Raw genomic sequence first — 26,824 nt, 5'->3', positions numbered from 1 at the left:
AGATTATGAAAAGTGCGACACAATAAACGGGGGTCAGAGATCTGCTCGATCCCCCCAAACAGAGACATATGTCACGGTCTGGTCATTTTCAGTTGCCGGCAACGCCCTGTGGATCAATTTGAAAATCACTGTGTTAACTGTAAAGGGTCACTTCAGATCCTCCCTCAACAGCTTGGCGCCCGAACATGGGGCCCCAAACAGGAACGCTTCTGCCCCCCAGAGGACAACAAGACAAAGGACCCTTGGACCGGACACAGGCACTGGAAATTGGGACTGACCATCCCCCACAACAACCACGGTAAGTTGGCAGTTATACTGTTCAGACTGACTGTTTGGTGTGGTTTTCCAGTGTTTGTTGCTGCAAAGAGGATCTGAGGTTTGTCCCCGATGGTGGGGTGATTCTTGGGTGGAATCATACAGAGGTGTAGTTCAATTGGGGGCCCAGTGCTCGAACCGTACCTCATAAGGGACGGACACCCCGGATTGACCAGTGATTGTAATTCTCTTTATAGTCTAAATATCCTGAAATCCTGATCACTGTTAGAATCAGGCATGGTGAGGTGATCGAAGATTGGGTAGGATACGTAACTTAGGAATATATAGATATATATATCCAGAGGTGTCCGGTGGGTTAGTCTGAGACGCCCTCCTCCTTTCACTGAGTACCACTTTTTTTGGGTTGTCCCAGTGGGGGACAGGTAGACCCGGTGGAACAGCCTATTCCGCTCTAGTACTGCGCACAACTGAAGTAAGGATATTTAGCTCTAAAGGAGAATCAGTTTCCGTGGAAGAAAAAGAAGAATTTGTGTGATGAAGGTTTTGTAGAAATTAATTAAGTCTGAGAACTGCTGCCTTCTGTTTCTGTGTGAAATTTCTAAAAATCTGATGGGAGGGGCAGTCTAAACAGCTGCGCATTTGCTTGTGAGTTCTTATCTCCGCTCAAGTCTTGGATGGAAGGGGGCACGTAGCTGCGCTCAAGATTCTCTGTATATTCTGTCCTTGGTGTAGCACGCCCTGGGAGATCTGTGTTTTGTTTAAAGCAACAGTACTGTATTGAAGTAGAAAGAAATATTGTAAGTTGAAGTTGGAGGTTGAAAGTAAAATATGGTGCCTAGTTTTAGAAAGAAACTTGTAAATTATTGTTTGGTTATCAGTGTGATTGAAAGATTGGTAAAAGATTCACCTGCTTCAAGTTGAGTGATTGATATATATAGCAAATTGAGGATCAACAGAGGAAGTGTGTTCTGATTGTTTCTGTTATTGTTACGTTGAAAAAGGAAAGCTGTCTACTACTATGACAAAGGATGTTATGTGGTGCAGGAGGAATTGAGGAAGTGATTGAGGGTAATGTGCTAGAAAGACAAATAATTAAAAATAATGATCTGGGACAGGGGGGATCCCTGCTAGATAATATGGTCCCTCCCCAGGAAATTAAGCCTCTTCTCCCAACTGTATGCCTTATGCCCCTTAACACCAAGGCACCAATATATCCTTGACTGCCGAGAAGTTCTATGGGCGTCTTATGGTAGAATTTAAAGATCTGGGATTCTCATTGTATAATAAAGCCCATTCACACCTTTTTGTGACAGCTTTAATGTCCGGCCTTAAATCTGAATTGAAAGAGGCAATAATGTCAGTTAGACCTGACATCGAGACTTCCACTCCGGATGATGCATTGAAAATAGTAGAAAGTTTTAAGAAGAACTTAGCCCGCTCTGCATCAGCAGGGAAATTAAAGGTTAAATCAATGGCCACAGCGATTCCTACTCCAACCTCAGCCCCCACCCCAGCTACAAGGACACAGCTCCGTTCCTTATCAGTGGCCCACACAACAGACTCCAGCTCCTGCCCTCCCCACCGTACACAAATCCAGTCCCATACTCCAATATCCATTTTAACCCTATGTCTAGGAATCTCACTCCCCAGCCCTGATATGTCAATTCTCAGACCAAGAGCTTGTTTTAATTGGAGTAGATGGCAGACCCAATAAACATACTCTTACAAAACACATCCCTGTGGGACCTTTCCCTGAGGTTACTGCTCAGTTCGTAATCTCTCCCGTATGTCCAGTAAACTTACTGGGGGCAGATTTATTATCACAGTTCTGCTCCAGAATACAATTCCAAGATGATGGTCAGATGGTCCTTACATTATATAACCCCTATGCAGATGAACACAATGAGGAGATCTGTATCCTACACGCCCTTCCCACAGTTATGATGGCCCTGATAGGCTCAGACCCTCCCCCAATAATGCCTGAGGACCAGTGACTCACCCCATATCTCTCATACATACCACCCAAACTTTGGTCAAAAGGGCCAGATGATATAGGGAAAATGCCTGTAAAACCAGTAAAAGTGTTTCTCGAACCTGGTGCCCCTTTTCATCAATACCCTTTGAAACATCATCAGGAGCGGGGCCCCAAGGTGCAAATACAAACATTACTCGATAATGGTGCACTGGTACCCTGTGTTTCCCCATGTAACACACCTTTGTTTCCCGTTAAGAAAAAGACCCCACCCGGCTAACCCCATGGATACCGGCTGGTACAAGATCTACGGGCAGTTAATGCAGCTACTGTTCTGGAAACTCCAGTGGTGCCTAATCCACATACTCTTTTGTCCCAGATACCTCAGGATGCTGCTTGGTTCACAGTCATCGACCTTGCCAATGCCTTCTTCATCATTCCATTACACCCAGATTGCCAGTTTCTGTTTGCATTCACTTATCAGGGATGACAATTGACATGGACAGTTATGCCACAAGGGGCCCAAAATAGTCCCAATCAGTTTGCAAAAAAATATGGGCGAGTGTCTTTTACCCTGGCAGTTAGATCACTCCTGTGTCACACTGCTTCAGTATGTGGATGATCTTTTGTTGTGTGCACGAACAGAGCAGGAAGCCATTGCTGCCACTGTTAGCCTCCTCAAGTATCTGGCAGATCTGAACTGTCGGGTTTCGGCCTCGAAACTTCAGTTCTGCCTTGGTCAAATGATATTTTTGGGTCACTGTCTCCTTCAGGGTGTCAGACACCTCACAAAAGAAAGAAAAATTGCCGTCAGCTCCCTTCCTTTTCTGAAAGATGAAAATGAACTCTAGCGTTTTCTTGGACTATGTACCTATTGTCGTCAGTGGATACCGGACGCATCCAACATGATGCAACCTCTCTACAATGCCCTAAAAGATGGTATAATGAACTATAAAGAAAGATCACCGGTTTGTATGGAAAGCCTTTATCGTGCCTTCTCTGAAATAAAGTGGCTTATTACTTCCGCCCCTGCCTTGGGCATCCCAGACTATACTCGACCGTTCCATTTGTATGTGTCTGAGAACGAAGGACATGCAGCAGGGGTACCCACACAGTCGCATGACAATAGGCAACAACCAGTGGTCTATTATTTGGCCCGCCTCGACCCCATGGCCCGAGTATCACCAAGTTGCATGAGGGCAGTTCACACCACTCACTTGTTGCTTGACAAGACTGCAGACATAATTCTTGGATATGAGATGCATATTTTTGCCTCGCATGATATTGCGGCAATACTGACACTTGAACAGCCAAGACATCTGACTGTACAACGACACTTGCGGCTGCAGTGCTCACTCCTTTTGCCTGACTACGTCAAGTTGCATTGCTGTACTACAATCAGCCCCGCTACTTTACTGCTGGTCCCCAAGAAAGATGGCAGTGATGAGGATTATCTCCAACATGACTGTTCCCAACTCCTGACTGAAGAGACAGCTACTCCATCAAATGTCAGCGAAAATCCACTTCCAAATCCTGATCTGGTGTCATACACGGATGGTTCAAGATATGCTGATGAGTTTGGCAGATTCCACACCGGATACGCTGTTACTACGGAAGATACTGTAGTGCACGCAGCTGCACTCCCTCCCTCACAGTCAGCACAAGAAGCTGAACTTCAGGCTCTGTCTACTGCATGTGCTCTGGCCAAAGACAGGCGGGCTAATATATACATAGACACAGTATGCATTTGGTATTGCTCATGATTTCGGAGCCCTATGGGCCAATTGAGGGTTTATTACCACCGCCGGGACTCCAGTGAGGAATGCTGAAGATGCTAAAAACCTCATGGACTCAATCAAATTACCTACCCAGGTGGCCATTATCAAGGTCAAGGCACAAGGTCCTAGGAACAGTCCACAGACTGTTGGTAACGCCTTTGCAGATATGCAAGCAAAAGCTGATGCTCTCCTACCTGTTGAACCAACCATACCAACTATGGTGACCACGCGCTCTCAGCATAAACAGTTACAAGAAACACTGACTCTACAGGAACTTGATGATCTATGCCAGACTGAGGATTTCTGTCGGACCCCGCAAGACCGCTTAATGATGATGCAGAGAATGTCCCCAAAGGAAGAAGTGAAGCAGTGGAAGGCTGATGGAGCACGTATGGACAATGGTCTCTGGAAAAAGGACCAACTTGTGTGTCTTCCTTCCCCGTTACCAACATGACTGCAAAAACTACAGCAAAGAAACTGGTGATGGAAGTCATATGCAGATATGGTGTCCCAGAAGTTGTTGAAAGTGACCAAGGTCCGGCCTTTTTTCTCATGTATATCAGGAGGTTCTGACAATGCTTGGATCCAGTGTCGCCCTCCATACTCCATAAGTTCCTTTGCTCAATGCATCCTTAGGAACGAAGAACGCTTGCACAGCTGAGAGCCGCGGGCCGTCGGAGGGTAAGTATATCCCATATTTTTTATTTTTATTCTTTTTTTCTACATGAATATGGATCCCAGGGCCTGAAGGAGAGTCCCCTCTCCTCCAGACCCTGGGAACCATCTGCACCGCATACCCCGTATAAGATGACTGGGCGTATAAGATGACCCCCGTCTTACACGGCGAGTATATCCCAAACTCCATATTTTATATGGTAAAGTTGGTAAAGTTTTATATGGTAAAGTTCATAGTTTGAGGGTGTATTGTTCTACAGGACCTTGACGTACAGCCTGCTCCTGCATTCTTATAGGTTAAGAACTGTGAGCGTGTTCTTATGTTGATTGGCTGAAGTATAATTTCTAAGATTATGAAAAGTGCAACACAATAAACGGGGGTCAGAGATCTGCTCGATCCCCCCAAACAGAGACATACGTCTCCCTCTGGTCATTTTAGTTGCCGGCAACGGCCTGTGGATCAATTTGAAAATCACTGTGTCAACCGTGAAGGGTCACTTCAGATCTTCCCTCAACAGCAGTATTATATGGACTGTTTTTCTGACTGTTTTTTCACTTTGAGCCAGAAAAGGCTGCTCATTTGTTTTTCCACTTTAATGCGCTTTTTCACATCTGCCTCCCGATGGCAGTAATTGCAGTAATTTGCACCTGCCTGAGAGCGTCACCCCGCCTTCAAGCTGAGGTCCAAACTTCTCATACATTTTAATTAACAGACTGCAATTGTACACAAACATTCTATCAAGTTCACGTTGCTCAATATTCACTCCAAAAATAAAATGTAACTCTTTTGGTTCTTTCAGGGCTCATTGATTTGCCGCTTGTGCTTAGTGCCCGCATACTCCACCAATTGTAGAGATCTGTACTTACTCGGCTGTGGTTGAGGTAGGCACGGGAAGCAGTATTGTTGAAAAGTTCCAGCAAGATTATTAAAACTGCATAAACTGCTCCTGATAGAAAAAACAGATGAACAACCTTTTCTGGCACAAAGTGAGAACACAAACAGAAAAACAGTTCATATAGTACAGCGGGTCCACCTGCTCAGGTCAGGGTCTTTAGCAACACATTAAAGGTTCTCCACACCTCCAGCCACAGATCCTGAATGAGACATTTGGACTCCATTTTATTAGCCAATGTGCTGCCAAGAATGATGATCTTTTGTGCAAAACAAAAGATCATTCAACCCTTTCAATGTCGTTTATCCATCAGGTAAAAACTTTCATAGGAGGAGTGCTTCTTTAAGAATGCTTGTTCACGATAATCTTTCAATGTAAAAGTATCTTTCCCAGGGATTATTTCAGCTGGTGACCACTGCAGTTAGGATATGTGCAGACAACATCTTTTTTGCCTCTTTTTTTGGAGCAGAAATTGAATGAAAACTACAAGGTCTTCAGACGTTTTGAGTTTTTGAGATGGATTTGGAGAAAATCTCTTCTGTGTGAATATACCCTTAAGGTATGTGCACAGGGAGGTTTGTTTACACAGTCAAATACCTCAAGTTTTGTATTGTAAATCGCATCAGGAACACTCCTTCTTTAGGAAGTTTTTGGTGGAGTCTTTTGTTTCGTAAAGAGGTTTTGTAGAGTTTTTGAAGTGTTTTGGAAGAGTTTCCTGAAATATTTTGCAACCTTTTGATTGGACAGTGCCTAGTTTGGGGCAGATTCCACCAGGAGCCATTTCAAAGAAGTAACATGCACTTTCTTTTTTACCAACAGGCATTTTTAAAAACTTGAATGGGTTTATCCAGGACTATTTTTTTTACTATGGGCCTAAAAACTGACAGGCAGGTAGTTGCTAACTACCTGCCCGTTCCATCCGATGCTGGCACATAGTGGTCATTGACTGCTCTTGCCGGTGATCCAGCCGCCCAAAGTCAATAGAGCAGCTGTTCCTCTTCAGGTCTGCTTTGTTGACCGGGTGTCAGCAGAAGCTACTGAATCGCCGGCAGGAACGGTCAGACAGGAATGGTGCGGGCACCGGATGGGAGTATAACTGCTTTATTTTACATGGCTGAACTATGGTTATTGAGATGGGGTTGTCGTCTGAGTTGTGGACAACCCCTTTATGCAGAAGTTAAAAACTGAAATTACGAACAGCAAAAGCAATTTTAAAATAGAAAGTAATAGTATGAGACTTTCAAGCATTTTTCCCGCTATATTTGTGGCATATTTTTTATTAGAAAAAGCCACTTCAAAAACTCCATATACACATGCCCTAAAATGCCTGTATGAGATATACTTGATGATAATACATAGATTTTAGATATGAAACTTTAGAGAAAAGTGTAACTTTTAAGTATAACGAAAATATAGTTCTCAGTTTTATGTGAATAAAGATAAAACACTGTGTAAAGATTACTGTTTTGCAATCACATGGCGTAGGGGAAACTTACTAATTGCTGGGGATCTAAAAACAGAGCTCTGAAGTCATTCTATGAGACAGCTGAAAAAAGTCAAACCTTAGATATTTCGGGCAGTCCCATAGACAATGAATAAAGTCTAGATCAATCATGCTTATCTCCACTCCATGCAGATCACCATTCTCCAGAGCCAGAACCATGCTTTTGGAATCGTTGGGTTTGGGTGTCGGAGCGCCACCAATCTGATACAGGTGACCAATATTAGTACCCGGTTCAGTATTTGATCAGTATTTACATCAGTATTTGTAAGGCAAAATTAGGAGAAGAACAATCAGAGGAAAAGTATAATAGAAACACATCACCACTTCTGAATTTTTCACCCACTCCTGATTTTGGCTTACAGATACTGATGTAAAATACTGACCAAATACTGAACTTGTGAACTTGGCCTAATATGCTTCTTCATAAGCCTTGAGAGGCCCTTTAACCCAGAAAAAGGATTATCTAGACTGGAAACACTTGTAGAAGATCTTCAACTGCAAGAACTATAAGGTCTGCGTGCGTTTCAGCTTCTGCGTGTGTAATAAACAAGAACCACATGTTAATGACTACTAAAGTGCAAAGGGTTATCCTTTTAAAATATTTTCTTTTTTAATTCACTTTACCGACTTTGCAATTTACAAAGAGCGATAAATTGTTCTAATGCAAATGACAACAAACATCCATAATGATAATCAGACGATCAAGCATATCATAATGAGATAAAAAAAAAGAGGTTTATCATTAGGGGAGATTAATACATTACAAAAAAAAAATCCAGTAGGAAAATAATCAATACACATGGCTTAATGTGTAATATAATAATTAATAAATCATCAAATGTGACAGTGAAATGTACTCTGCAGGCATAATGCATAAATAAATACAAAACAACAATAAATAAATAAACAAAAAAAATGAAAATAACAATAAATAAATAAGAATACCAATAAATCAATAAAATTAGCCAAAAATAATAAATAAAAATAACAATATACAGATAAAAATAACAATAAATAAATTTAACCACAAATACTAAAAATAACAATATATAACTAAAAATAACAATAAATAAATAAAATGATCTAAAAATATCAGTAAATAAAAATAACAATAAAATAAAATGAGCTAAAAAATAATAAATAAAAATAACAATATGCAAAGAAAAATAACAATAAATAAATAAAATTAACAAATTAGAAATAAAGAACATTCTATTCTGATCATCAATTCTAGCACTGAGTGGGTCATTTATGTCTTCATATAACCAGCATTATTTTAGCCTTCATCCTCTACTCTCATGCCGCTCACCGCAAAGCCCTTTTTATGTTACTTAAGTACAATAATCCTGACATTATTGGCTTATTGCATCTAATAAGTGCATAAAGTTTATCCCACGTCAAATAAATCACCGAAATCCCAGAATCTTAGCTATAAAGCAGACTGCTTGTTGCCTGGCACTATTCCTCACTGCCAAGTGCCATGATCACATAGACTGGCACAGGTCCATGCTTGTATTTAGTGGAGCACAGCACATAAATATATTATGGTACTGTATGCACTTTAACATATGATTAATAAATCATGGAGAGCCATAATGAGTTTACACAGCAGATCTCGCTCTGCCTATATGGACTCCAGCACACAAAGGGTGGCCAGTATTTCTATGATTTGTCTGCTATATTTAGCAGGCTGTTGCTGGTGTATGTGTGATATGTGTGCATGTGTAATGTATGTGTAGTGTGTATGGCCATCACTATGGGTTGTGTCTGCTTTCCGGACGAGTGCACAGTTCGTTTATACTGGTAAAATTATGACAGTCTCTAATTGCACAGTCATTATTAAGCTTTGCATTCCTACTGGGGAGGGAGATGATATGTGTCTGAACAATAGATTCAATTTTAGGTTTCCACAATGTCCTGTGTAATTATCAAACTTAATTAGTCTGCAGTTGTTATTATGCAAATAGAGGATTCACAGAACTCCACTATCGGATATGTGGAACCAGCTGCAGAAGAGATTTCCCTTGTATCCGTTATTAGTCGCCTAATATCAAGGTAGAATTCTGGGGCAAGCTAACCCTAATAAGAAAGAATGGCTATTACACAGCCCCCCTTGGCATGCCTCCTGTGGATATCATACCATAGCAGAATGAAAATACTATGAGCTCCCCCCTCCAGAGAAAATGTCTTCCTACCTGAATTCCCGAACAAGATTTGGCTTAAGCCCATAAAATGCAGCAGAAAGGGAAAGAAGCCAGTTGGGTTTGTATTTCCCATGTTCGCATTCCAGAAAAGGTGATGACCACTTGATGTGACTCCTGTCAGTAAGGTAGTTAAAGCCCTTCTTCCAGCTCTCATCTAAAGTTTTAGCACCATTTAAAACCCTCTTGTGCTGGTGGTGAGGCCTCCCCTTAGGTTTGAAAGCCCGGAACCACTCAGTTTCCTGAGTGGCATTGGACAGATGTTGAGCCGAAGAGGACAGATCTTGGAGATGGAGCTTGTCTTCCTCTCGAGATGCCTGAAGATACACCTCGGGGATGTTGTACAATGGGTCCATGCTTAAAGTGATGACAGACCTAAAAATTCTAGGTTCTCCTTCTAGGATACTCTTTATGAGAGCACTGTACCACTCCAGGTCCCTCTGCGAGGTGTGGTCTCTGGATTTATTGCTTTGGAACATCATGTTTAAAAAGTTGGAGGAATGGACAAGTAAATCCACCGAACTGTGCAAAGATTGATGAGTAGTTGTGGGTGAAACCCCTGACAGACTAGTCAACTCATACCTCTTTGAGCAGTTGGCTCGCCTGAGTTCATTAGAATCCCCTGTATATAGGAAAGAAGCCACATGTTTTGGCAAGTCCTCAGCCAGATTCTGTTCTAAAACGGTGCTCTCCGTGGTCCTGATCCACATGGAAGGATGCTCCAGGCTTCTAGGGTGGTTGTAGATGGGTTGCTTATCCCTGGTTATCTTGTGCTCCTCTTTACGAGCTATACGCCCTTCCAAGTCTAGGCTAGAAGCTGTCAGCAAACAGACCTGGGCAAGGAAGGCTGCAAGAATCATAATATAAGCCATGATCATGAGTGATCTGCAAAATCCAAAAGAACTCAAATCAGTTGTGATCAGGTCTCAGAATCGAACATCTTGGATCATCGTGCTGCATCCAACCCAAAACATATCACCTGTGGTCAAATGGGAAAAAAAAAATTGAAAGAAAAAAAAAAGAAGAGAAATGAATATCCAGTCTATCCCGTCTTCCCCCAGCAGGTTTCCAGTAGGAATTACGCAGACAACTGCCTTGATCTGAGCAGGTTACATCCCATCTAGCACAGAAGCTATAGTTAGACTGCTTACGTCTGTATCCTCATCCTCGACTATGGTCTTCAGAGGGGAAAGAGAATACAAATTCCCAGGGACTTCATCCTCTAATATCTTCATCTCAAGGGTAATTCTGCGCTGCCACGTCCACTGTGCACATCAAAGCAATGAAGCACATTGAAGAACAATGCATTGGGCTTTGGCTAATTGATGACTTGGATGAGCTTAAGGAATATTCTCCGCCTTCCTCTGCTTGTGAAAGGATTTAACTACACTTTGCCACAACCAAACACATTCAGCCCTCATCCCCCTCCCAGCTTACTCCTATAGGTATACTTTGTCTTTCTTGGGCTATGTATGGGCAGTAGCAATGTCAGTCAGGGAACAGCCATTTGTAATGCGGGAGGAAAGGTGGAAGGAGCTGTCCAGTGCTGAACCTGAGCTGGCTGCTTAGTGATTAGGAAAACACTGAGACACATCACTGAGAATTGTCTCCTCCTCCTGGAAACACTGCTCTGGCTTCTGCAAGTCTTGTTTTTCCAGCCTTTTCAGTGTTGCTTTATTTATTTATTTATTTTTTCATTTTTTTTTTTACAGGATATGTAAGTGATGGAAGCAGTTGTGTGTTTATTTCTCTGCATTGTAGACTGGAGATGCAATTCTGATTGCAGACAATTGTTATATAATTAAATGTTGTATTGTGTCACTGCAGACTATATGGGCAGGCTTACATGGGCTCACCCGTGTCATATTACACTCATATTGGGCAAGTTCTCACTTGTTGTATTAAGCTTATGGGAAAAATATTACTATCATACTATGCTCATAGGGGCAGGTTCCCTTATGTTGTGTCAAATTCATTTGTGCAAGCTTTCTCGTGTTGTTAAATTAAAGAGTAACCTTCATCTATGTGTTTTTTTCCCATAAATCACTAGTACTGTACTATGTAGTATATTGCTCAACCACGTAATATATGCCACAGCCACGTAGTATATAGCACAGCCCACATAGTATATAGCACAGAGATGTAGTATATAGCACAGCCCACGCAGTATCTAACACAGCCCATGTAGTATATAGCAATGTGGACACCATATCCCTGTTAAAAAAAGAATTAAAATAAAAAATAGTGATATACTCACCCACCGTCGGCCCCCTGGATCCAGCCGAGGCGTTTTCCGATGCTCCTCTTGAAGTTCCGGTCCCAAGAGTGCATTGCGGTCTCGCGAGATGATGACATAGCGGTCTTGCGAGACCGCTACGTCATCATCTAGCGAGACTGCAATGCATGGACCGGTCACCGGAGCGTTGCGAGGAGCGGGAAAGGCCTCGGCTGTATCCGGGGGCCCACGGAAGGTGAGTAGATAATGATTTTTTATTTTATTATTTTTAACATTAGATCTTTTTACTATTGATGCTGCATAGGCAGCATCAATAGTAAAAAGTTGGTCACTCAGGGTTAATAGCAGCTTTAATGGAGTGCGTTACACCGCGGCATAACGCGGTCCGTTAATGCTGCCATTAACCCTGTGTGAGCGCTAACTGGAGGGGACTATGGAGTGGCCTATGGAGTGGCCATTTTGCCGCTAGACTGTGCCCGTCGTTGATTGGTCGTGGCCATCAGCGACTTGGGATTTCCGTGACAGACAGACAGACAGAAGGACAGACAGAAAGACCGAAGTGACCCTTAGACAATTATATAGTAGATTATGTCCCGACACAGCCCCTAAACACAGTATTATGTCCCCTCACAGCCCCCTTATTCAGTATTATTTCCTCACACAGCACCCTTACTCAGATGTTGTGAATTCAGTTCTTAGGCTCCATCCTGTGGTTACAAATGGTATTTTTGGGAGTTCTGCTCTTGGGCTCCCTCTGGTGGTTTCGAGTGGAACTTAGCAGCTGCTTTCACTAATCAGTTCCCTGGCCTTGTTATTTAACTGGGCTTTTGGCTGTAGTTGATGCCAGCTGTCAATGTTTTTCCTGTGGATTCAGTTCTTTCCTGGAAGTTCTCTGTTGGCCAGTCCATTTCAGCTTAAGATAAGTTCTGCTAGTTTTTGGGTGTTTCCCTGCTTATGACCTTCTATTCTGTTTAAGTTATGTCTCTTTTGTCCAGCTTGTCATTATGAAATATTCCGGCTAGTTGGAAGCTCTGGGGTCGCAGATTTGCCCCTCCACACCGTGAGTCGGTGTGGAGGTTATTTTTGTAAACTCTGCGTGGACATTTAGTTTTTATACTGACCACACAGTAGCCTTTTCTATCTCTGTCTATTTAGATAGTATTGGCCTCCTTTGCTAAAATCTAGTTTCATTTCTGAGTTTGTCATTTCCCTCTCCACTCACCGTCAATATTTGTGGGGGGCTATCTTCCTTTGGGGGTTTCTCTGAGGCGAGATAGTTTTCCGTTTCCATCTTCAGGGGTAGCTAGTTCTTAGGCTGTGAAGAGGCGTCTAGGCAGAGATAGGAACGCTCCACGTCTATTTATAGTGTTGGTGTTAGGAGTAGGGATTGCGGTCAGTAAAGCTACCACCTCCTCAGAGCTTGTACATTATTTGTTTTACCCACCAGGTCATTTCAGTGCTGCTTCGTAATCACTAGGTCATATCAGTGATTTCTGTCTGTGGAGCTGCCACCTCCTCTGAGCTTGTCCATGATTGGTTTTACCCACCAGGTCATCTCAGTACCGCTCCGTAACCACCAGGTCATAACACTCAGTATTGTGTCCCCACACAGCCCCATTATCCAGTATTATGTCCCCACACAGCCCCCTTACACAGTATTATGTCTCCTTATAGCCTTCTTACTCAGTATTATGTCCTCACACAGCCATCTTACACAGTATTATATCCCCACAAAGCTCCTTCACACAGTGTTATGTCCCCAGGCAGCCCACTTATACAGTATTATGTGACCATAAAGACCCTTACTCAGTATTATGTCCCCTCACACCCCTCTTACACAGGATTATGTCCCCACAGAGCTCTTTTACACAGTGTTATGTCCCCACACAGGACACTTATACAGTATTATGTGACCACAAAGATCCCTTACACAGTACTATGTCCCCACACAACACCCTTATACAGTACTATGTCACAACAAAGCCCCTTTACACAGTATTATGTCCCCACATAGACCCCTTATATAGTATTAGGTACCCACACAACACCCATACACAGTATTATGTCACCACACAGCCCCCTTACACAGTATTATATCCCCACATAGCCCCCTTACATAGTATTATGTCCCCACACAATCCCCTTACACAGTATTATGTCTCCACATAGCCCCCTTATATAGTATTATGTCCACACACAGCCCTGCTACACAGTATTACATCCCCACACAGCCCCCTTACACAGTATTACAGTGGAGGAATAAGTATTTGATCCCATGCTGATTTTGTAAGTTTGCCCACTGACAAAAACATGAACAATGTATAATTTTAAGGGTAGGTTAATTTTAACTTTGAGAGATAGAGTATCAAAAATAAAATAAAGTAAATCACATTGTATAAATTATATAAATGTATCTGCATTTTTCAGTGAGAAATAAATATTTCATCCCTCTGGCAAACATGACTTAATACTTGGTGGCAAAACCCTTGTTGGCAAGCACAACAGTCAGACTTTTTTTGTAGTTGATGATGAGCTTTGCGTACATGTCAGGAGGTATTTTGGTCCACTCCTCTTTGCAGATCATCTCTAAATCATTAAGATTTTGAGGCTGTCGCTTGGCAACTCGGAGCTTCAACTCCCTCCATACGTTTTCTATGGGTTTAAGGTCTGGAGACTGGCTAGGCCACACCATGACCTTAATGTGCTTCTTTTTGAGCCACTCCTTTTTTTGCCTTGGCTGTATGTTTTGGGTCATTGTCTTGCTATAAGACCCAGCCACAACCCATTTTTAATGTCCTGGCGGAGGGAAGGAGGTTGTAACTCAGGATTTTATGGTACATGGCTCCATCCATTCTCCCATTGATGCAGTGAAGTAGTTCTGAGCCCTTAGTAGAGAAATACCTCCAAAACATAATGTTTCTACCTCCATGCTTGACATTGCGGGACGGTGTTCTTTGGGTCATAGGCAGCATTCATGGCGCACATGGACGCGGTGTCCGCCGCTAGTCCAAACACCGCATCCATGTGCGCCACTGCAGCATGCAGCACTGACACTGTACACAGACTTGAAAACTGCAATTGATTCCCTCTACTTAAAAACTCCTCCAAACTAGTGATCTAATTGTGATCCACTGATGCTCTCAGCGAATCCGCACCTAGACACACTGTAACTGATGAAGGTCTGAGGTCAAGACCGAAACGTTTCCTTACTACAGTGAACCACATTAAATCCTGTTTTGATCACTTAAGATGAGTGCTGGGTTTACCTTTATATATGATCTTGCCCCTGACATCCTTATAAAGCTGTTTGGTCTTGCCCATGTTGTAGAGGTTAGAATCTGAATGATTTATTGGGTCTGTGGGCAGTAGTCTTTTATAAAGGTGACTATGTAAGACAGCTGTCTTTAATGCAGGTAACGAGTTGATTAGGAGCGTCTAACTGGTCTGCAAGAGCCAGAACTCCAGAATCTGGTCTGCAGGAGCCAGAATGATTGGTAGAGGATCAAATACTTATTTCTCACTGCAAAATGCAAATAAATTTATGTAATTTATACAATGTGATTTTCTGGATTTTATTTTTGATACTCTATCTCCAATGTTAAAATTAACCTACCCTTAAAATTATAGACTGTTCATGTCTTTGTCAGTGGGCAAACTTACAAAATCAGAAAGGGATCAAATACATATTTCCCCCACTGTATTAATATCCCATAATTAATACCCCTATCCTTACAGGACCTATGCCCACTAGTTACCTTGGCGTTTAACAAAAGCCACTATTCCCGACTAGTGGCTTTCCACCAAAAGGACATCAACTTACAAGCCTCTAAATCAAACCTATCCCTCCTGCCACAGACCTGGCACATTACACCTTACATGGCCTGATCCCATCAATCCCCCAAGGCTAGTTCGATACCATCTCTTAAACCCAACAACCACAAATGTGTTCCGATTGTATTGAGATGAACACCATCAAACCTCAAATTTTCCCTCAATATTGTTTCCAAATCCTTATATTATACCACTATACCACCAATCATAGAAACAAAATGGGCCACGGCCTTATTGACTTTAATTCTGGATTTGTTTCTCTGTCCAACTGACCTCAGTTACCTCCATATAAGCTGAGCCACGATGTTCGACCAGATAATGATAATCCCCGGATAGGTGGACCACAACCTTAGCAGATCAAACTTTATATCTTAAATCAACTCCCGAGAAAATATACCGTAACGCCAATATCATTGACTCCTACATGTAACACCAGCACATTCAGTGGTTGGTCCACTCTGCAATAGTAGGAGAATTAAACCCCTCCCTCAAGTCATACCACAGATTCTGTGCCATTTGATCAATGCATTGTAGGTAGGCTGTCCAAGTTACCAGCCATCCAGCCGAACGATGGCCTGCAGCACACTTCAGAACATGTAAGAGTGCCCCAGAATTAAGCAGGCACGCATAGTTAAACAAAACAGTCACCAAATTAATACCCCAAATGCCACGTTTTATCAAACAACCTTTACAGACCTAAACAGTTCATTATAAAGCCACCAGATGAGGGAGAATGTAAGAACGAAAATGTGATGATTACCAGCACCTGATATAACGAACCATCTCTACCCCCAAAGCCCCATCGTGAAGCTTCCCAATACAACAGGAATGCAACCCGCACTCTTCAGGCTTCTCACCCAAAAGCGATAAATAGTACTTCAAAACTGTAATAAACTGATGTTTTGAAAATGAAGGACCATCCATATGCCTCAAGAACAAACTTAGACATCCACCCCAAACATCCATAAAACCGTTCAACTAGCCTTGAAGGGCTGACCAACTCACTGATTCGAAAGCCAAAACAAGCCACTGAAAACAACACCTCATGTTTAGAAAAAACAAATTGACCAAAAAGAAAACAGTATCCTGTCCGACAGATAAAAGGAAACCGGCCTCCTTTTATCATGACTATGCATTACCTTGTGACAACTCTTCAACTCCTACTTCACCAAAAAATCCTTTGTAACGTCCCTCAAGCCTTGTAATTTAAACAAATATGCTAATACTGCTAACCCCAGCATCACGGCCGACGTCAACGTTCCAGACACAAAATTCCGACCCACGAAGGACAGTACCAGAAACAGCCTATTCTTATAAGAATGACCCACTTCCACTTTAATGCCAAAGTCTTTCCATTCATCCCAAACTTTTTTGTATTGACACCAAGTAGCCTCAGTCACTGATTGTCTAATTAAGCCAAAAACTTCACTGGAACCAGGTTCCACAACCAACTGGGACACTCTGCTCCCACTTCATCCGCCCACGGTTCCAGACTTTGAAACCTGTCGAACTGAAAACAAGACAACACATCAGCCACATTATTGGACACCCCTACTATATGTCTCACTACTACATACGCATTCCTTTCCAAACACTGTAACACCAAATGTCCAACATAGGCTACTAACGGAAGTGATTTGGCTAAGAGAATATTTTTCGCGTGAACCACTGTCAAATTGTCACAGTGAAAGCACAACTTTTAGTCAGCAAATTCCAACCCCCAAAGCTACTAAAATTGGAAAAATTTCAAGAAAAGACAAGTTCCTCACTAATTCCACAACTTGTCACAAATCAAGCCACTGCCTCGAGCACCTCAAGGAACCTGCAATATCAATGTAAATCTGCAGAAAACCACCTTTTCCTTCAACAATGTACGCCCATTGTAGTATACCAAAAATGAATCCCAAACTTCCAGATCATCCCTGATCTCCAGATAAATGTGAACAAAATGAGTCAAGGATGACTTCTATGCCATGGCTGCTACCCTTCTGGAAAACACCTGACCCATTGGCATAATTCAGCAAGCAAAATTAAGCTTGTCCAACAAAGACTGTACTACCATCAAACAGACCTTCTTGGCCTGCTTCAAAGCAGTTACCAATGAACAAATCAACCAGGTTATCTCATGGAAGCCTACATTCCACTGCTATAGAATCAATCTCTATACCAAGAATAACTGAACAACCGCTGAACCCAAGGGACCAACACAAAAGAACTTGTTCAAAGAGTGAAACATCGAGATAATGCTTGACATGCCTTGTACTATCCACTCAAAAAAGTTATGAAAAGCCTCGAAATAAGAGCATGAGATAGAGCAACCCATGGGTAAAAAACAATCAACACAAAATTCTCCATGCCACATACACCCCAACAAATGAAGACTGTCAGGGTGCACGGGAAGCAAACGGAAAGCAACCTCAATGTCGTATTTCAACATCAGGGCACCCGACCCAGCTTTTCTTACCAAATTAAATTCCTTATCAAATGGCACATATGACACGGATAATAACTCTGAAGTAATGCCATCATTAACTGACTCCCTGGCTGGGTAGAATAAGTGAAGGATGAGCCAAAACTTATTAGATTCCTGCTTAGAAACCACCCCAAATAAGAAATCCTCAAATTAGGCCATGGAGGGTGGCTGTTTGGACCTGCCATGTGACCCAGTTCCTCCTCCCTACTTGACATTTCCATCACTATCCCAGTGTTCTTCCTAGCCTTCTAAAAAAACAAACCGAAGTAGTGCTGCCGCTTCCGACACTTAAAAATGGAAGGATCACCTCGACCCTCACTGGGGACCTCCCTCTTTCCAACACCCTTGCCTGACTTTCCCTTTGACCACTTAAAACACTTGACGAGTAGTGTTGAGCGATACCTTCCGATATCGGAAAGTATCGGTATCGGAAAGTATCGGCCGATACCGTCAAAGTATCGGATCTAATCCGATACCGATACCCGATCCCAATGCAAGTCAATGGGACGAAAATATCGGAATTAAAATAAACCCTTTCTTTCCTTGTAGGTTAATTCTACATGAAGTAAAACAACTAAGAATAATGTAGGATGTATTGGGGGAGGTGGCGGAGACATTAAAGGCACAGAGGTTTAGCCCAAACAAATAGAATAGCAGGTTTTTTTGTTTTTTTTTATGACGTTCGGCGTTAGAAAGATTTTGACTATGTTATTTTTTTTTTTAATTTTGTCAGATATTGATGTTTCACTACTTCCACACCCTTCACCTTCTTTTTTACTTCTCCCACACTTTCTTCTTCATTATCCTCATCATCAGCTTCTTTGACATCAACTATCTTCACCTTATTCATCTTCTTCTTCTACCTCTAATTTTTTTTTTTTTACATTGTTCATATTCTTTTTATTTAACTATTATCTTCTTCATATTCAACTTCTTCATCATATTCTTATTTGTGACAGGCATTCCCGTAGTTGTTATCTATAAAAGTTTGAAGATTACACCTTCCGTTCTGCCTGTCACAAAAGAGTTACATTTGTCCGCGTTCAGTTTGGCCTGCAGCATCAGGCTTTATCCAGGGGCACCACGAGGAGGAACGGACTCACCCCCATACACTGCTTAGTCTTCTTCTGCTTATAATTTAGATAATATCTTTTGCTCTGATATTTAGTGTTATGCTTAATGTTCTTCTGCTCTTTGTTCTGCAGCCTCTTGTTCTTCTGCTTCTCGGTCTCCCATGTCGTCGTCGTCTCCAGGGTCGTCGTCTCCAGGGTCGTCGTCTCCAGGGTCGTCGTCATCGGGGTGGTCTTCAGGGTCATCGTCTCCAGGGTCGTCGTCATCTCAGTGGTCGTCGTCTCTGGTGTCGTCGTCATCTTAGGGGTGGTCTTCCGGGTCATTGTCTTTAGGGTCTTGAACTTGGAAATGTAGCAGAAGGTACAAGAAGGCTGAGAAAATGCCGAGAACCAGCTGATGGAACTGGTACTCGGATGGCTACCCGAAGGTCCAAGAGCCAATGGAACTACCGAGGACCAGCTGACGTTACTGGAACCCGGTTACTAAGCAGGAGGTACCCGTGCCTGAAAGCACTACCAAGGACCACCTGACGTTGGTGGAACTCGGATACCCAGAGGGAGGCACCTAAGCCAAAGGCTCTGCCCGGAACCAGCTGACGGTACTGGAACCAGGATGGGGAGCAGAAGGTACAAGAGCAAAAGACACTGCCGAGAACCAGCTGACGGTACTGGAACCCGGATGGGTAGCCGAAGGTCCAAGAGCCAATGGAACTACCGAGGACCAGCTGACGTTACTGGAACCCGGTTACTAAGCAGGAGGTACCCGTGCCTGAAAGCACTACCAAGGGCCACCTGACGTTGGTGGAACTCGGATACCCAGAAGGAGGCACCTAAGCCAAAGGCTCTGCCCGGAACCAGCTGACGGTGCTGGAACCAGGATGGGGACCTATTCAAGCTTATCTTCCTAGAGCCCCAACTAGCGGTGTTGGAGCAAAGGGTCAGCAGGGGGAGCAGAGTGTAGGCCGAAGCCTGCACTGGCGGCAGCTTTGTGTCTGCGTGGCTGTTGCAGGACACGTTGCCGGCTACACAGCAGGGGAACAGCTGGCGGTGCTGAACCCCACTGACACATTGGCTGGTGTTTTTCTCTGTGCAGCTAGCAGTACTGGGCACCAACTGGCGGTGTTAGAGCCCAGTGTCAGCAGGAGGAGGAGAGGGAGCGGAGTGTAGGCCGAAGCCTAATTGAACCAATTTCAAAGGTAACCTTAAACCCCCCCTCAGGTGTTCCAAACTAGAAGAGCCACAGCTTATGCAGCAGTAGTGCTGCACAAGTCAAAGGTTGCTCTTTTAATTTTTCTCCTTGCACACGCTGAATGAAACACGTATAACATTTAGCCCTTTATACAGTCAAACTGTGTTGGAGGCGAGAGTTCCCTTGGTAATGAGACGTAGCACAGATGTCAAGAATCCCACCTTGGTGCTGGGCACAGCCTCCTGAGCGTTGTTATTTGCTGTACAGGAGTCTCCGCTGTCGTGTTATCCCTTGGCCTTGCGCTGTTAGCGCTGCCCATCTTCTGACATCATTTCATGTCGGCCGTTGTGGTTTGCGATGACCATGAATCCCAGCCCCGCAGTGTCTTTACATAGTTAAAACACTGCGGGGCTGGGATTCATGGCCTGGCGCAGTACATATGTTCGCCTCTCACACTCGGGTCCTTACACCCGCTTCAGACTGTGCGGCGTCAGCTGATCCCTTATCGCATGCCACGGCCATGAAGCCGCACAGTCTGAAGAAGGCGGAAGGAGATGAGGGACAGGCGAACTTATGCACTGCTCATGCCCATCAATCACACCCTCGCATTCCAAATAAATAAGACACCGAGGGGCGTTGTGTGGGTCAGGGCGGCCGCAGAGGCGCAGGCAGCCAAACAATGATGCCAGAAGATGGGCAGCGCTATCAAGGGGGTTGCAGCGTGTCATTACAAAGGAAAGTCACACCTCTGGGACGGTTAAATGGTCACACAGAGGACACATTTTAGACGTGTTTTCAGTTCCACATGTGCGAGGAGAATAAGTTTATGAGCCACCTTGCACACATGCAGCATTACTGCTGTACAAGGTGGCTGGAAAACATACAAATGCCTGGGGGAGGGGGGACAGGTTCCCTTCAATTTCAGTTCTTGTGTCTGCGTGGCTGTTGCAGGACACGTTGCCGGCTACACAGCAGGGGAACAGCTGGCGGTGCTGAACCCCACTGACACATTGGCTGGTGTTTTTCTCTGTGCAGCTAGCACATCTGGGCCCCAACTGGCGGTGTTAGAGCCCAGGGTCAGCAGGAGGAGGAGAGGGAGCAGAGTGTAGGCCGAAGCCTGCACTGGCAGCAGCTTTGGGTCTGTTGTGCCTGCGTGGCTGTTGCAGGACACGTTGCCGGCTGCACAGCAGGGGAACAGCTGGCGTTGCTGAACCCCACTGACACTTTGGCTGGTGTTTTTCTCTGTGCAGCTAGCAGTACCGGGCACCAACTGGCGGTGTTAGAGCCCAGGGTCAGCAGGAGGAGAGGGAGCAGAGTGTAGGCCGAAGCCTAATTGAACCAATTTCAAAGGTAACCTTAAACCCCCCCTCAGGTGTTCCAAACTAGAAGAGCCACAGCTTATGCAGCAGTAGTGCTGCACAAGTCAAAGGTTGCTCTTTTAATTTTTCTCCTTACACACGCTGAAAGGAACATGTATAACATTTAGGCCCTTACACAGTCAAACTGATTTTGAGGCGTGAGTTCCCTTCATAAAGAGACGCAGTACAGCTGGCAAAAATGCCACCTTGGTACTTGGCGCGGCCTCCTGAGCATCGTTATTTGTTGCACAGGAGTCTGCACTGTCGTGTTATCCCTTGGCCTTGCGCTGTTAGCGCTGCCCATCCTCTGACATCATGTAATGTCGGCCGTTGAGGTTTGCGATGACCATGAATCCCAGCCCCGCAGTGTCTTAACATTGTTAAAACACTGCGGGGCTGGGATTCATGGCCTGGCGCAGTACATATGTTCGCCTCTCGCTTGGGTTCTTACACCCGCTTCAGACTATGCGGCGTCAGCTGATCCCTTATCGCATGCCACGGCCATGAAGACGCACAGTCCGAAGAAGGCGGAAGGAGATGAGGGACAGGCGAAGAAATGCACCGTTCATGCCCATCAATCACACCCTCGCAGTCCAAATAAATAAGACACCGAGGGGCGTTGTGTGGGGCAAGGCGGCCGCAGAGGCGCAGGCAGCCAAACAATGATACCAGAAGACGGGCAGCGCTACCAAGGAGCTTGTTGCGTGTCAATACAAAGGAAAATCACACCTGAGGGACGTTTTAATGGTCGCAGAGGACTCATTTTAGACGTGTTCAGTTCAACATGGGCAAGGAGAATAAGTTTCTGAGCCACCTTGCACACATGCAGCATTACTGTCGTACAAAGTGGCTGTAAAACGTAGAAACACCTGGGGGAGGGGGGACAGGTTTCCTTCAATTTCAGTTCTTGTGTCTGCGTGGCTGTTGCAGGACACGTTGCTGGCTGCACAGCAGGGGAACAGCTGGCGGTGCTGAACCCCACTGACACATTGGCTGGTGTTTTTCTCTGTGCAGCTAGCACATCTGGGCCCCAACTGGCGGTGTTAGAGCCCAGGGTCAGCAGGAGGAGGAGAGGGAGCAGAGTGTAGGCCGAAGCCTGCACTGGAGCAAGTTGAAAGGGAACCTTTAACCCCCACCCCCCCCAGGCGTTTGTAGCTGAAAGAGCCATCGTGTACAGCACTAATGCTGGAAAAGGTAAACTTAGCTCTTTTAATTATGGTCCTTGCACATGCTGAACCTAACACTTATGAAATGTGTCCCCTCCTACCGTGATACCGTCCGGTAGGTGGAACTTTCCTTTGTGATGTGACGCAGCACAGCCGTCATTCTTACCCCCTTGGCGCCGTGCGCCGCCTCATCAGCGTTGTTTGAATCAGTCCCGGAGCCTGCGCTGTTAGGTTAGCCCTTGGCCATGCACACATTTTGCGCTGCCCGTCTTCTGACATCATTTGGTGTCAGACTGGCTGCGCCTGTGCGGCTGCGCTGGCCGAGATCCCGCCTCGCAGTGTCGTCTAATGTAATCCCACCGCGGGCCTGGGATCCGTGGCCATGCGCAGTGCATATCCTCACCTCTCACTCCCCTCCCTACGGCTTCTTCAGACTGTGCGGTGTCACGGCCGTGGCATGCTATTAGGGATCAGCTGACACCGCACAGTCTGAAGAAGCCGTAGGGAGATGAGTGAGAGGTGGAGGTTCAGATATGCACTGCGCATGTCCATGGATCTCAGGCCCCCAGTGGGATTAAATCAGAAGACACTACGAGGCAGGATCTCGTCCAGTGCGGCCGCACAGGCTCAGCCAGCCTGACACCAAATGATGTCAGAAGACGGGCAGCGCAAAATGTGTGCATGGCCAAGGGCTAACCTAACAGCGCAGGCTCCGGGACTGATTCAAACAACGCTGAGGAGGCGGCGCACGGCGCCAAGGGGGTAAGAATGACGGCTGTGCTGCGTCACATCACAAAGGAAAGTTCCACCTACCGGACGGTATCACGGTAGGAGGGGACACATTTCATAAGTGTTAGGTTCAGCATGTGCAAGGAGCACCACGAAAAGAGGCACTTTTTCCCTTTGCATCATTACTGCTGCACAAGGTGGCTCCTTCAGTAACAAACGCCTGGGGGGGGGACAGGTTCCCTTAAATTTAACTTGTGTTGCCTGCGTGGCGGTCGCAGTACACGTTGCCGTATACACAGCAGGGGAACAGCTGGCGGTGCTGAACCCCACTAACACATTGGCGAGGTGTTTGGCTCTGTGCGGACAGCACTTCTGGACAGCAACTAGCGGTGTTGGAGCCCAGGGACAGGAGGAGGAGGAGGTGGAGGAGATAGGAGGGATTGCCACACACACAGCTGGGGAACAGCTGACGTTACTGAACCCCAATAACAGAGGAGGGACTGTTGGGACTGTGCGTACAGCACTTCTGGACAGCAACTAGCGGTGTTGGAGCCCAGGGAAGGAGGAGGAGGAGGAGGTTGAGGAGATAGGAGGGATTGCCACACACACAGCTGGGGAACAGCTGACGTTACTGAACCCCAATAACAGAGGAGTGACTGTTGACTGTGCGTACAGCACTTCTGGACAGCAACTAGCGGTGTTGGAGCCCAGGGACAGGAGGAGGAGGAGGAGGTGGGGGAGATAGGAGGGATTGCCACACACACAGCAGGGGAACAGCTGAAGTTACTGAACCCCAATAACAGAGGAGGGACTGTTGACTGTGCGTACCGCACTACCAGGCAACAACTAGCGGTGTTGGAGCCCAGGGACAGGAGGAGGAGGAGGAGGTGGTGGAGGAGATAGGAGGGATTGCCACACACACAGCTGGGGAACAGCTGACATTACTGAACCCCAATAACAGAGGAGTGACTGTTGACTGTGCGTACAGCACTTCTGGACAGCAACTAGCGGTGTTGGAGCCCAGGGACAGGAGGAGGAGGAGGAGGTGGGGGAGATAGGAGGGATTGCCACACACACAGCAGGGGAACAGCTGACGTTACTGAACCCCAATAACAGAGGAGGGACTGTTGACTGTGCGTACAGCACTACCAGGCAACAACTAGCGGTGTTGGAGCCCAGGGACAGGAGGAGGAGGAGGAGGTGGTGGAGGAGATAGGAGGGATTGCCACACACACAGCTGGGGAACAGCTGACATTACTGAACCCCAATAACAGAGGAGTGACTGTTGACTGTGCGTACAGCACTTCTGGACAGCAACTAGCGGTGTTGGAGCCCAGGAACAGGAGGAGGAGGAGGAGGTGGGGGAGATAGGAGGGATTGCCACACACACAGCAGGGGAACAGCTGACGTTACTGAACCCCAATAACAGAGGAGGGACTGTTGACTGTGCGTACAGCACTACCAGGCAACAACTAGCGGTGTTGGAGCCCAGGGACAGGAGGAGGAGGAGGAGGTGGTGGAGGAGATAGGAGGGATTGCCACACACACAGCTGGGGAACAGCTGACATTACTGAACCCCAATAACAGAGGAGTGACTGTTGACTGTGCGTACAGCACTTCTGGACAGCAACTAGCGGTGTTGGAGCCCAGGAACAGGAGGAGGAGGAGGAGGTGGGGGAGATAGGAGGGATTGCCACACACACAGCAGGGGAACAGCTGACGTTACTGAACCCCAATAACAGAGGAGTGACTGTTGACTGTGCGTACAGCACTTCTGGACAGCAACTAGCGGTGTTGGAGCCCAGGGACAGGAGGAGGAGGAGGAGGTGGGGGAGATAGGAGGGATTGCCACACACACAGCAGGGGAACAGCTGACGTTACTGAACCCCAATAACAGAGGAGCGACTGTTGACTGTGCGTACAGCACTTCTGGACAGCAACTAGCGGTGTTGGAGCCCAGGGACAGGAGGAGGAGGAGGAGGTGGGGGAGATAGGAGGGATTGCCACACACACAGCAGGGGAACAGCTGACGTTACTGAACCCCAATAACAGAGGAGGGACTGTTGACTGTGCGTACAGCACTACCAGGCAACAACTAGCGGTGTTGGAGCCCAGGGACAGGAGGAGGAGGAGGAGGTGGTGGAGGAGATAGGAGGGATTGCCACACACACAGCTGGGGAACAGCTGACATTACTGAACCCCAATAACAGAGGAGTGACTGTTGACTGTGCGTACAGCACTTCTGGACAGCAACTAGCGGTGTTGGAGCCCAGGGACAGGAGGAGGAGGAGGAGGTGGGGGAGATAGGAGGGATTGCCACACACACAGCAGGGGAACAGCTGACGTTACTGAACCCCAATAACAGAGGAGGGACTGTTGACTGTGCGTACAGCACTTCTGGACAGCAACTAGCGGTGTTGGAGCCCAGGGACAGGAGGAGGAGGAGGAGGTGGGGGAGATAGGAGGGATTGCCACACACACAGCAGGGGAACAGCTGACGTTACTGAACCCCAATAACAGAGGAGGGACTGTTGACTGTGCGTATAGCACTACCAGGCAACAACTAGCGGTGTTGGAGCCCAGGGACAGGAGGAGGAGGAGGAGGTGGTGGAGGAGATAGGAGGGATTGCCACACACACAGCTGGGGAACAGCTGACATTACTGAACCCCAATAACAGAGGAGTGACTGTTGACTGTGCGTACAGCACTTCTGGACAGCAACTAGCGGTGTTGGAGCCCAGGGACAGGAGGAGGAGGAGGTGGGGGAGATAGGAGGGATTGCCACACACACAGCAGGGGAACAGCTGAAGTTACTGAACCCCAATAACAGAGGAGTGACTGTTGACTGTGCGTACAGCACTTCTGGACAGCAACTAGCGGTGTTGGAGCCCAGGAACAGGAGGAGGAGGAGGAGGTGGGGGAGATAGGAGGGATTGCCACACACACAGCAGGGGAACAGCTGACGTTACTGAACCCCAATAACAGAGGAGTGACTGTTGACTGTGCGTACAGCACTTCTGGACAGCAACTAGCGGTGTTGGAGCCCAGGGACAGGAGGAGGAGGAGGAGGTGGGGGAGATAGGAGGGATTGCCACACACACAGCAGGGGAACAGCTGACGTTACTGAACCCCAATAACAGAGGAGCGACTGTTGACTGTGCGTACAGCACTTCTGGACAGCAACTAGCGGTGTTGGAGCCCAGGGACAGGAGGAGGAGGAGGAGGTGGGGGAGATAGGAGGGATTGCCACACACACAGCAGGGGAACAGCTGACGTTACTGAACCCCAATAACAGAGGAGGGACTGTTGACTGTGCGTACAGCACTACCAGGCAACAACTAGCGGTGTTGGAGCCCAGGGACAGGAGGAGGAGGAGGAGGTGGTGGAGGAGATAGGAGGGATTGCCACACACACAGCTGGGGAACAGCTGACATTACTGAACCCCAATAACAGAGGAGTGACTGTTGACTGTG

The 26,824-nt window shown here is 46.0% G+C and overlaps 1 protein-coding gene across 2 annotated transcripts in view; it reads right to left on the bottom strand.

Annotated features, from left to right (window-relative positions):
• The window catches only part of GPR158 (G protein-coupled receptor 158), a 299,322-nt gene extending 288,615 nt beyond the window's left edge, over positions 1-10,707 (bottom strand). The window contains exon 1 of one of the 2 annotated variants that reach the window (XM_077268422.1): positions 9,294-10,707. In XM_077268422.1, coding sequence (XP_077124537.1) covers positions 9,294-10,177 — 884 coding nt within the window. In that variant the 5' untranslated portion in view covers positions 10,178-10,707. The remainder of the gene's footprint in view (positions 1-9,293) is intronic. The other variant, XM_077268421.1, reaches the window with a different exon arrangement.
• Positions 10,708-26,824: the final 16,117 nt, after the last annotated feature.

Source organism: Ranitomeya variabilis, chromosome 6 (assembly GCF_051348905.1).
Source record: "Ranitomeya variabilis isolate aRanVar5 chromosome 6, aRanVar5.hap1, whole genome shotgun sequence".
Lineage (NCBI taxonomy): Eukaryota > Metazoa > Chordata > Amphibia > Anura > Dendrobatidae > Ranitomeya > Ranitomeya variabilis.
This window is presented reverse-complemented; position numbering and strand designations above follow the sequence as displayed.